Genomic DNA, 12,811 nt, shown 5'->3' with positions numbered 1-12,811 from the left:
GACGAGCCAGGACAGGGGAGTGCGGGGGCGGGGCGGGGTTGGTGTTTTTGCGTCGGTAGCTAGAAAGGGTGTCCGTGTATAGGAAACACAGCCAGGCAAAGGCATATGAATGCGGCATTTTATGCAGTCAAAAAGTAGTTTACACGTTGTTGCACAATTTATGTTTGTGCAACACGTAAGACCATTGTGCCAGACACAAGCCTCTAGAGATAAATGTAGACGTGCATATGCACGTTTGGCGTTTCGTGCGTGCTGCTGCTGAACACCTTCAATCTTCTCGTGTACGGTCTCAATAATCCGAGTTGTGTAACCCTCAAAAAATAAAACCTACAAGTTCTAAATTCACAAATTTATTTGACAATATTTGTTTAAATCAATTTAAATTAATTGCTGCAAAATCAATTCCAAAAGATAAAAGAAGTTAAAAGTTCATTGATGAAAAATTGAAAGACTATATGTGAAATATTCATTTTCATAAAACATCTGAAATTAAAGAAATGTTTAGTCCATTCTGATTTGGTCAAGTTAAGAGCCTGCCTAGGGCATTATTTAAAATAATGAAAAACTAAACAAAATACATAATAATACCAATAAAAATAAAACTAAGTATTCTTAAGCTTGGCAGAGGGTATTCCACTTCGCGACTATTTTAATGGCACATTCCGCATACTTGGACATCTTATTGTTGTTGTGTTGTGTGTTGGATTTTTTGGCTCTGGCTTTGCTGTGAGCAAACTACAAAGGCGCGCCCTTAAATGCAGCTTGTAATTTTCATTTAATTTTCAGTGTTGTTTCGTTCCTCGTCTTTCGTGTGCTGAAATTGTTACTGAGTTGACCCTCTAAAAGGGCGACCATTAAATGTCGCGACTTGCCGAGACTTAAGGCCCAAGAAATTGGCTGTAGCTATGGCTGTGCAGGAGTATGGATGTAATTAGCTGGTCTCTGGCTCTGATCGCGTGTGTGGCAGTAATCCGTCTGGGTGGGTCTGCCGAAGCCGTGGCGAACGTGTCATAAGCCGGGGCACTGGTCTCCCTTTATATGAAAGGCCAATTTTAAGCGAGGCCAATGCCAGTGCGCTTTCAGCTTTAATTACTGGTGGCGTTGCGAGAGGGCAGGGATAAGTGCTTGCTGATACCAGCTACAAGACTCTGAAATGGTGTATTCCATTAATCACAATGAGAGCAACAACAAGAGCGGCAATAAAAGCAACACCACGAGTGTACATTAAAATTAAATTTGTGCTTTATAACGAACGTTAGGGCGAAAAACTTAGCAATACAATTTGGCTAATTTGCTGGATCATGGTGACGTGCCACGCCTACTTAACCTTGTTAACAGGCAAATAGGTGCTACTAGGCGCAGCAGGCGCCTCAAGCTCCGATACAATGGAGCCGGCATTGCCATTGCTTAGGGTTTCGAGGTTGACAGCTCCCGTTCGACGTTCATTTATAAATTGCACCGGCTGCTGTTCCTGTTGAGTCACCTGCTTGGAGGCAAAATCAAGAACTGGCGCAATGCCGGCATTGTGGGATGTTGAGGAGCCGCCCAGGCGATCGTACTCTTGTTGAATGGTGCGCTGCGCATTAATGGCGTCCTCTGGTGTACGATATTTGACAAAGTGCACCTCGGGCTTCTTGGCATTGATGTTATTGAGGTTCTGCAGCTTGTTAGCCAGGCTAGTGAGGTCGCCCTGCTTGGTCAAAACGTAAATGGCTGTCTGTTGCTCTGCTGCTTGCTTGGCCAACGCTACAGCTGCATTCTCCAGACCCTTGTTTTCGGGTGCACGAATGAAGAGCACGCGCAGATTTCTCTTTAGCGAAGCGGCCAAGTCGCCGATACTATGATTATCCTCGAAGTCCGCTTCGGGTGCAGAATATGTAAAAAACTCCTTGTTAAACTCTGTATTGTCGTTGGAGTAGTCGGGTTGTCTGTTGGACTCATAGTCAACAGCTGAGCCACCAGTTAGAGAACCACCAGTTAGGGAGCCTTCAGTCAGCAAGCCGCCAGTTAGAGAGCCTCCACTCGATAAATTGTCAATGCTTGCTTCATAATTATAACCGCCCACATCTGCATTGGCTGCCGCCAGCAGAGCTAAGATCTGTCAAGTTAAGACAAACGAATTGAAACTGAATGCGATTTAAGTGCGAAGTTCTTACAGTGAACTTACAATAAGCTGACGCATTTTCGGGTGATGCTTCAAAGTCCAATTTACGGTTGCAATGTCAACGGCTGTCACCATACGCGATTACGCCGCGAGGTGTGGCAGACGTGTGATGCTGCCCGTGCGATCGATGGGCGTTTTTATAACCGGCAGCAATGGGCCAAACGCTAGGCCGTTGCAGATGCAGATTGCGCAGTCGATGGCCGCTCTGACTGCTGTTATTTTGGCCGTTCATCCACGTTATCACTGAATGTTGTAACTGGCGTTAAACACAAAAGCGGCCAGCCGTATCCGCCAGCGAATTAGTTTGCATAAATCAAAACCCTATTGCGAATTTCGCTGAATCAATCGAGTCGCACCATCGACATGCAAATGGAAATGGTGGAAGCACCGGTTCGAGATGTCATTGCGGCGAGCCAATGTTACCTATATGGGACCAATGCCACGGGATAGGTGGCGGATTTTATGTTTGCAGCGGTTAGCGGAAAATTTGCATTCTTGGCCATTTTGTGGCCATGTAATTAATTAATTATAAGCGTTCACACAAATGCAAATATATTACAGCACGCGAAAACAACACAAATGTCAACACTAAAGCTAAATAGTTGCACAGGCAGTGATTCGGAAACTGAATCGAAATTAAATATATGCACGATAAATATTTTATAATGATAGCTATCGATTAGCATGACAACAACAGTGGGAACCGCCTGCCATGAACAGCAAATTAATGCAATACATGGCCATTTCGTTAGCTTTTACCACTGCACCTGTATTCGTCTTTATTGTTTGGCCACAACAGATAACAATGCCGTTTCGTAAAATTAAAGAAAAAAAAAATTAATAAAAACAAATAACTTAGCAAACAACAGTAACACAACACCATTAAAAAACAAAGCAGAAGCAGCATTTATGCAAATTAACAAGCGCTTCAGGCATTTTGTAGTAAACCATTTCAGACTTTTTTCCGAATTAATTTGATTCTGCATATGTGTATGTTGTGACATCACAACACTTTTATTGACTTTTACTGTAACTGCCAACAACTGATTGGGCACAATTCGTTAATTTAATTCGCGTTGTTGATTTTTGTTAATTTAATTTTGAGTCCATCGAATTTTGAAGCATAGTTTGTAATATAAATATGCAGTTAATTGACCTGAAATATTGGATATTAATATATAATTTTTTGCTTTAAAGAAAATTTGCATTTAAAAAGAATAAATAACCATAGTAAATTTTGTATAGATGAACTTTTAGTTATAGTATTTTTTCTGTATAAGATTTCGTTGCATACTTGTGTGCATTTGCCAATTCTAAAAATAGTGTTGCTATACTTTAGGCTAGCTATCAAAATGGTCAGTCACTCGTAGCTCTGTCATTTTTCATTTGTTTTGTATACTAGAAGCTAAAGTGTTAGTAATCCGATAATGAGGGTAACGAGTCTTTAATATGACTCGTCAAATTCCGGCAAGTCCTGTTCAAAATCAATAGAAATGCAATTAAGTTAATTGGAAACATATGAGTTTGTAGAGTGGCCTATGTACATACGATATTGAAATAGGTAAGCAATCAGACAAACAGCTATAAATGTGCAATTAAGTAAATTATCCCAGTGCCCAGAAACAAGTGGCTATAAGTGCAGTGAAAACACTTTCATAAACTACAGTTCAAGTGCGCTCACTATGTTGAGGTAATGGGGATGCTAACGGAGAATTTCATGAATATTAATAAAAATGTATTTTAATGCAATAAGTTCAATATAATAAATTACTACATGTTAATCGAAAGCACCTTAAATTTACATATTTTGTATTAAAATTTCTTTCCACAAATTCTATAAATTTTGAATAGCTGGAGTTATTTAGACGGTATATCATACTCAGATCGTGCTTTATTTTATTGAAAAATCATTTCCATCGTCTTATTAATTAGAAATTTGTTTCAAGATTACAATTCTCATAGTCTAGCAGATAATCAGAAAACATTCTGATCCTGTGTATATGCGTATGAAAGGAACCTTGAATATTTGAAACGGAAACGAAATTCGTAGGGTGTCAGAACACTTTTCAAAGTTGTTAGACGATTTGCACTTAAGCAGAGAACATTTTGTAAATGTGAGTTTTATGCTTTTAAATATTCTTTAAAAATTGCCTTCCCCGATTATTTTCATGTCTTATGTCACTAAGTGTAAATTGTTCTTCCTAACGTATCGCTGACGCTGAGTATAAATCTATATGTGTACGCATGAGAATGTAAAATTACTCAGTAACCGTTCTCGCTGTCCGTTGCCTCTCGGCACGCGAAGGCACTTTACGTTGCATAAATAATTCAATAGACCGAAATGTCGCGACGCGACATAAAACATAAAAAACCTTCGCTGTCAGTGTCAGTTATAATATGATGCCCATGACAGTCGGTGTTGTTGCTGTTGTTGTTCTCAACGACCTCAGTTGACCCAATTTAAAATGTGTTGAACTCTTTGTGTGCGTGTGGTTAAGTATACACTGTTCCCAGTGGACCAGGGGTATATTTATTTTCTGCAAACTCGTTTTTAAACAAATTTTTGTATGAACTCTCATCATTTCAGTTTACTCTTAAACTGAAAAAGAGAAACATTCAGTATACTAGACATAATCTAAATCATGAATTCAAAAATATATTTTACTCATTTAAAGCTTTGAAAGTATTGTTATCCGCAGAATTACTCACAGTTGAAAGCTCCCTTCAGATATTGCCTAACACTATTGAGGAATAGTATTTGTATAATTAACACGATTTGGCATGGACATTTGAATAATTTGTGTTTTAATAGAAAGGCAAAAAGCAAAGTTTGCAAAAGTTGAAGTGTTAATCATGTTGGGTCGTGCATTGACCACTCTTAATACTGTTGCTAACTTGCGGTTAGTTCTACTTCCGGTTTTCGATTACAAAGGCCTTTTAATATAAGAAATTCATGGGATTTGGCACGTAACCGTTGCTTGTGGTGTTGGGCGTTTTTATGGGTGTTGCTGTTGTTGTTGTTGTTGTTGCTGTTGTTGTTCTTGTTGTTGTTGTTGTTGTTGTTGTTGTTGTTGTTGTGGTTGTTGTTGATGTTGCCTTGTTACGGGTTAAGTTGCTTTTCTTGTTTCTCGGGAGAGTCCTTGTGTCAAAAACGAGGTGGCTATGGGTCCGGTTGGTAGAATATCGAGAAAGTTGTTCATGGTTCTGGGTGTGTGCTGAGTGGGAAGGTAACTCCTGGCCATAAATTCTTAAAAGGATTTGCTGCTTTATCCTCTGTGCCTTTAGCTCATTTGCTTGCGTTTGAAAACAAAATAAAGCAGAAACTTTTGCGTCCGATAGACATATAAGCCAATAACCGACGCATCAACAGACTGCATGACATACCAATTAATTAGGCGTATTTCTCAAATTATCGCCTTGGGCAGGGCAGCGATAAGCCCAAGACGCGTAAATGACCTAGCATGTCAGCGCCAACTTAAGATATCTTGGAAAGCAGTTAGAGGTTGAGTTTAAAGCATTATACAGCTTTCATAACTTGCCTGCTACCAATATTGCTCGACTGCTTACCGGGAGCCGCATTTCCGCTTTATTTGCATTGCTTGCCAAGTTTGTTGTGTTTTGAACTTGAGCTTCCTGCCACGGCTGCTGCTGTTGCTCCTATTGCTGCTGATGTTCTCGCTGCCGGTCGTTGCTTTTCCTGTGAAAAGTGCGCTGCATAAGGAATTTGATTAAGACAACAAGTACGGTAACTGTAATGCCAACAACAGCAGCAACTAAAATAACAACAACAACAGTCCCGTTGATGATGTTACAGTAGCAGCTGTTGCTGTCGTCAGCACTGCTACTTCTATTGCTGCTGCCAAGCTCGTCAACGCAATGCTGTCGAAGGCTTATGCGGATATTGTGCATTTGCTTTGAGTTCTGCCGGCATTTGTTTTCGCTCTTAGTTTAACTAGCTTATTGTTGATGTTGATGCTGTCTGCCAGCGACTGGTTTTTCATGTTATTGTAGATATGGCTGCTGCTCTACTCCATCCCAGCACTGTCCAGGGGCGATGGGGATTGTTGTCTGTTTGTACGTGATGAATTTTTAAGCACACCCTGCTCAATTGTGCAATGCATTTACTGATTCCTCAAGTTTTTAGATCTTGTTTAGAAAGTTCAGTTTAACCCAGATTGAGCATTTGTTAATCAGACTCGAAAATAGCTTTAAATGTCCAAACACTCTGTTTAATATTACTTTTTATAGCAAAATCATCAAGAAAGACATTTGCTTCAAAGTGCTGATAATTGCAGTGTATTTCCATAGCGTTGCATATCAAGTTATATGTTAAAATATCTAAGCATTTTGCATGGAACTTGACTGTTTTCTTACCATGCCAAGCATCAACGGAAGCAGCTCGAAACTGGCACATAAACACATTTCCATGTTGTTGATATCTTTATAGTATATCGTGAAGGCTGCAGATAGCGGATGCGCTACCGCTGACACCGTCAAGGATCTACTTACAGGCGCTGTTACTGTTGTTGCAGCTCCAGGAATAGAATATTTAAATATTATTTGCGTTGAGATTGAGATATTCTTTAGTTGCCGTCTATTAAATTATACAATTACTTGATATACGATACGAAAACAAGCGCATTGTTTCCGCTCGAAATACGATGTCGGAAGTTTTAATAAGCCCCATATTTGTGAGTGCCAACGCGCTATTAAAGTCCAATGGCATTGAAGGTTTTAAACTAACACAGCTGTCAATTGGTTTGTCAGCACATTGGGTGCATAAAACTTTACGGTCCCCACATAATTTTCTCAGACGTAGCTGCTGGTGTGTAGGTTTGTTGGTCTGTGCGTGCGTGTGCTTAAAGTGTGTATGTGCTGGGTGTGCAGGTAATTTCGCAGTCATTTTGCATTTGTAATAAAGCAACACGTCGTCACAGACGTCGACGCCCGCACGCACGGCTGAGGTAATTACGAGGCCGCAGCCGTCGAAATTTCACCAAGCACACTTGAACTCATTTATATGCCGCGCAGGCTTCTTATCAAATATGAAACAAAGTCGTAAAGGATAATTGGACATACAGTGTGTGAGTGGGTCCTGCGGCGCTGGTATACGAATAATGCAAAGTTATCCACCAAATCCGCTCAACTCCATTAAAACACGTCGCCAAGTTGAGCAGTAACAGCTTAAAGCTTTACCTTTTATTCAGTTGATTTCCACGGAAGTAAACTGGCTGGAGGCAAATGACTTTAATTAAAAAATAACGTTCGTTGCTAGCATCATATGTTTTTGATATACAATTATCTTTATTTTCATTAGCTATTCAATATGAAATTGACTTTTAGTCACAATTAGTTGACAGTTGTCTTCTCGTTGCCCACTTGGCCAGTCTTCAGAATGTTTGACCAATTTGAAATCGACTTGTAAAAAAATATTGTACTTAAATTCGTTTTAATGCGTGACCTGCATGTGACTATCCTTTATTTGGTTTCTCATGTTTTCGCACATCAATCATAAAAGGCAAATATTTACAAGCTTATTTGGGTGCAAATTGCTTTTGGCCTTTGGCGCATTCAGCTCTGACTGGTGGTGTTTGCGACTGATATTCTAGAAATCTACTTAACCATTCCATTTTTTTTCATTCCACTCTTTTTCAGAAACTCCAACCGAAAGTTTCGCCGTCATATTAATGAAAATGCGCTCGGCATTATTCGCAGTACCTTGAACAGCGGCGGTTTCGGCCCTCAGGCACCGAACATTAACAAGGAACTGGGTATCCCTTCAAATGCCGGACCAATGAACCAGTTGGCAGCTGGCTATCAGCGTCCGCTGTCTCATCCTGGCGGAGGCAGTGCCGTAGCCGCCGCAGCGGCGGCAGTGACCGCCGCTCAGATGGAGAAGGGCATGTTCAGCATTAGTCAGCTCAACCTGGAGATAACGGAACAGCACGTGGGCAGCAATGGTCGCATGGAGATCACATGCCTGTCGACAATACCAGCGACGGTTGGACAAGGCGAGCAGTATGCCGATTACAAAACGTATTCGGTGAAAGGTAAGCGGAACAACTCGGCGTATGCGTGATATGCATATAAGTATGGATATTTAGATGTGTACCTACGTGAATTAGTATATTATACATAAACATGTATGTCTGTATTTATTGTGCGCTGCGTGAAATGCTGTGTAATAATAATATTTGTTTTGGGCCTTGCTTCATAAAATTGCGAGCAATGAGCTCATCAAAAATACGGCTCGTTTGCATACGGGCGCCCAATATGAATGTGAATTATGGAATGTTGGAAGGAATCTCGGCCGCATTTACACAAAATAATTTAGCTCCATGCGGCTCTGGGTTAGACAGACCTGTTAAATGTATGCTCATTGCTATTGCTGTGTCTGCCTTCATCATGATGACTCTTACAGAAAGACTCAACAATAAGATCCCTGGGCTAAAGAAGCAAAAGTCAACGTCGCACGGTTTTTGGCATTTTAAAATGCGTCCCTAATTTATATTTCTGGCGTTGACTTTACAGTCATCCACCCCTAGAGTCACCACCCACAGCGCAATGTGTGAGCTTGTGTCATCTATTTTGTTTGCCTACGTTTAATTTTCGCTTAATGCCGTCCTGCCCATATTACCGCAAAGTGTGCAAACAAAAGTTAATTTATATATTTGCTCGGCTTTGTTTGTCTATACGTTGGCTGTTAGCACTTGCACCCAGTAAAGCCGTTGACTCAGTCAGTGCTGTAAATTGTCTCAAATTGCATGAAATAATTTACACATTACTAGACCCATGACTCAAGACGGTCGTTGGCCGCTGTCGCCGTCGCCGGCACCAATGGTTGCTTACGGCCTGTTCGGCTCTTGAGTGTACCCAAAACTAAGGGGCGTATGCGTGTTATTTATGGTGCGTGAAGTGCGTCGTTTGTTTTAGCCAATTCACAGAGAAGAGTGCTTCAGTCCTTAATTGTTTCTTATGCCGCCTTTAAGATCTGCAATCATTTTGTCTGCTTTGATTTGTATTAAATAATTTTTGCAGAGACTTTCTTTTTTTACTCTATCCTGTTCACTCGCTTTTGAGGGAAATGCATTTACTTATTGGCACATGATAATTTGAGTGAATTTAGAGTTACAGTAGAAATTGTTTCATGACACTCTTAATTCGAGTTTTTCAACTTGATGTAATTCTTCGTCCATGTTGTTGGAGCGCAATCCCAAATTTCCTGACTGCTTTCTATTTCGCAAACGCTCTTTTCACATTCATTATTTATACGTTCACTTGACAGCTTGTTTTTGTTGTTGTCTGTTTTTAGCCACGTTGTCTCGTAGACGACGAGTTTAAGGGGTCTAATTAATTTTGTTAGGCAGCCTTGACTGCTACCTGGCTCTAAAGTATATTTTCTACCTGATCTGACCATTGTTTTTGACTTTCTAAAGCTTTATTTATAATGTTCGTCTCTCTTTTGACCTTTGCAGTGGAGGTAGAGCGACACCAGGCGTCCTCCACGTCAACGGCACCACCTAGTATTGGAATGGCTGCTCTAGGCAATGGTAACGGGCACGGAAACGAGACCTCTGCCGGCTGGCGGGCGCGTGGGGCTGTCCTAACGCATCTGTGGTCGCTGGCGCCCCTGCTGATATTCGTTGTGCTACCACTGAGCTATTAGGAAGGGCCAACGGTAAAAGTTGCAACACAAACTGCTGTAGGAGAGCAGACCACCGACGTAGTAAAGGTACAGTAAACAAAAATAAGGGCACCGATTGCAGCAGCAAGCAAAAACAAAAGACAGACACAGCAACAACAACAACAGTCGCACACAAGCTATTTGGCTTTCACACATTTATTGTAGACCAAATTTAATTTAATTCGGTGTAATTATGCTGAAGACAAGCGAAGTGTGTGAAGAACAGTAAACCAAGCAAGCTATTTAGAGCGAGTGCATAAACAATAATATTTTTTGCCTCGTTCTGGCAAGCTAATTAAACGAGTTTTTTTGTAAATAATTGCTGGACTGCAATTTTGGTATTTAAAAAAATAACAAAGTGAAGAAAATATTTGTAATTAAATTGCAGTCAAATGAGAACAATGCGAATCTGTTTCATTTTCAACAGAGGCAATTTTGTAGCGTAGCGAAATTTGTGCAATGCTTACAATTGAAGATACTCTTGTTCCAGGTCCGGAGGATGTCCTGAGAAAAGCAAATTAACAAAAAGACAAACGGTTAGTTTGGTATTTGAAGGTCATCCAGTTGAGTTTTGGGCCTGGCTAAATATTTGTGAAAATTCAAAAAAAAAAACAAAAGATTATCAAAAATAATAGAAAAAAACATTTAAACTAGTTTAACAGAGTTTACGGCTAACTTAAGCAGTCGCCAGACGGCTCCGGTTCTTGTACCTAAAATGTAAACAAATAATAAAAAGTTATGCAAACAAATTGATATTTTTTATGGTATTGTAACGCTTTGGCTAATCAGCGAGATGGCAAATCTATGGCTAAGATTCGGGCGAAATTGAATTTGGGCCCTAGCTACAGAAAATTAATTAACCCCCACAAACAAAATTAAATGTTTAAATGTAAAATAATTAGACAGTTAAACCAAGAAGCTTACAAATACAATCAGTGTTGAAAACATTTTGAGAAAACCTAAACCAAAAACAAATGCAAAACAAAAAACAATACGAAACAAAAGAAAATTAAAGACAAGGCGTTGAAATGGTCGCAATCTGCCGCACGTGGCAAATCTAAAAAAGGGTCACCTTAAAGGGGTCAACCCGCAATGACGCGAAATTCGCCTGTCCTGGTTTCGGGACACCCAGTTCACTCCACTCACACAGCTTATTTATTTGCATTCGTTTAGTCTTTAATTGCGCTCTGTAAATTGTTATTATAGTAATGGATCTGTCTAATAAGTGCGAGTAGTTAGGAAAATATTTTAATTTGCTTTTCAGAGTTCGTTCTTTTTGTTACAATGAGGCGAGATATTTCTATATGGGTGTTTAGAAGTATATTTAAACGATATTTTTAAAAGCGCTTTAAATGTCTATTGCTAACTGAAAACTCCAAACGCGTAGCACTCATTGTAAGATGTATCTATAGCAACTAAGTCAGAAAGCGATGTAAGAAAAACCAAAGAAATTAGCACAGCGCAAAGTAAATATATGTAAAGCAAGTAGCAACTTAGAATATACAGTATATAATATACACATATCTAAAATATGCGTCTACATAAGTGTGTAACTATTTAGAAGTTAGGTAATTATTTTTAACTCCACAACAAATAAAGAGAAATGAAAAATGTATAAAATTTATTACGCCTGCAAACAATTTACTACAGTTTGAAGAAGTAGCTAAAGAAAAATACAACAAATATATATTGAAAGAGAGAACCCAAAAAAAATTCCGGAATAAATAGAAACATTTTGTAAAACGGTTGTTCAAAGCATTAGTTAATGAAATATGCAGTAAATACCCTTAGTTTCAGATAGAATTGAAAAAGAAAATAAATGCATTAATGTAGTGTATACTTAATGCTTTAAAGGACTACATACAATTTTTATAAAAAAAAAAACAAAACATTACAAAATGGTATAACAAAGTACATATTATATATTAAAAATATGGCTAAAATGTCTTATGCAGGTATTGACGTCTTCCTATGCTACGCTGTCTATTATTAACTGAACAAGTAAATCAATTGAAAAAATTTATAAAATATACATTAATACACTAGATAATAGGAATATTCTAATATATGTATACATACATATATTCGTATGCTAAATTTATAATACAAAACAAATGCATTATGAGAATGCGTTAACGTGTTGATGCGACCTAAACTAACACTCGGATGAAACAACAATAAAAAAATAATTTTATCTATAAATGATTTAGTTTAAGTGAGAATCTATGGACTTTTGCTTTGTTTCTTGACTTATTCTTGCATTTTTTTTCATATATTTTTACATATCTAATATCGATCATGTCCTTGGCATTATTTATAATTTCTCGTCTCATAACTACGGGCAAATACTTCCCACCAATCTATATGACACTCTCAAGCACATTACATATCATATCTATCATGTATTCATATCAACCATATCAAGTAAAACTTCTTTCAATGTCTTAATGTACATGCATACGATACGATTATAAATACATTGGCACATACACCCAAAATCGATCATATCCTTCTGTCGTCTGACTTTGATGTATTAATGCTTTGAATGTTCAAAAATAAGTCCACGCACTGATCAAAAAGCATCTTATCCAATACATACGTGTTTCTTATGAAACAGATAAATTCTATATTTATGGAATATATACATAAGAAAGAGGAGCTCTTAAAAAATTTCTTTAAAACAAAATAATTAAATGTCACAGCAATTCGCAAAACATATCATAAATGTTGTACAATTTTCTGTGTTAAATGAATGTAACCAAACAGATATATAGATATATATATATATATATATATAATACCAATGTATATATATAAATATAGAAATATACTTCAGCCCAACGAACTTTCGGGAACTTATTTAAAAGCATTGTGCACATTTTCCAGTTTAAATAATCTTCGATATACTCAGTGCAAGGAGTAATGCAAAAAGTATATAATTGAATAATTGTCGAGGCAGGTAA

The 12,811-nt window shown here is 38.4% G+C and overlaps 2 protein-coding genes across 3 annotated transcripts in view; one reads left to right on the top strand and one right to left on the bottom strand.

Annotated features, from left to right (window-relative positions):
* LOC111595531 overlaps nt 1–11,476 on the top strand; it is a 38,132-nt gene extending 26,656 nt beyond the window's left edge. For both annotated transcript variants that reach the window (XM_023309317.2, XM_023309324.2), the window contains exons 8-9: nt 7,820–8,214; nt 9,640–11,476. In XM_023309317.2, coding sequence (XP_023165085.1) covers nt 7,820–8,214; nt 9,640–9,830 — 586 coding nt within the window. In that variant the 3' untranslated portion in view covers nt 9,831–11,476. The remainder of the gene's footprint in view (nt 1–7,819; nt 8,215–9,639) is intronic.
* Nucleotides 1,190–2,182, bottom strand: LOC111595930. The gene is made up of 2 exons (XM_023309892.2): nt 2,168–2,182; nt 1,190–2,098 (listed from the first exon to the last, which is right to left on the bottom strand). The coding sequence occupies exons 1-2, from the start codon at nt 2,180–2,182 to the stop codon at nt 1,319–1,321; spliced, it is 795 nt and encodes a 264-aa protein (XP_023165660.2). The 3' UTR covers nt 1,190–1,318.
* Nucleotides 11,477–12,811: the final 1,335 nt, after the last annotated feature.

The sequence above is a fragment of the Drosophila hydei genome, unplaced genomic scaffold (assembly GCF_003285905.1).
Source record: "Drosophila hydei strain 15085-1641.00,03,60 unplaced genomic scaffold, DhydRS2 tig00000063-arrow-pilon, whole genome shotgun sequence".
NCBI lineage: Eukaryota > Metazoa > Arthropoda > Insecta > Diptera > Drosophilidae > Drosophila > Drosophila hydei.
The sequence above is the reverse complement of the archived record's forward strand: the minus strand, read 5'-3'. Positions and strand labels throughout refer to the sequence as shown.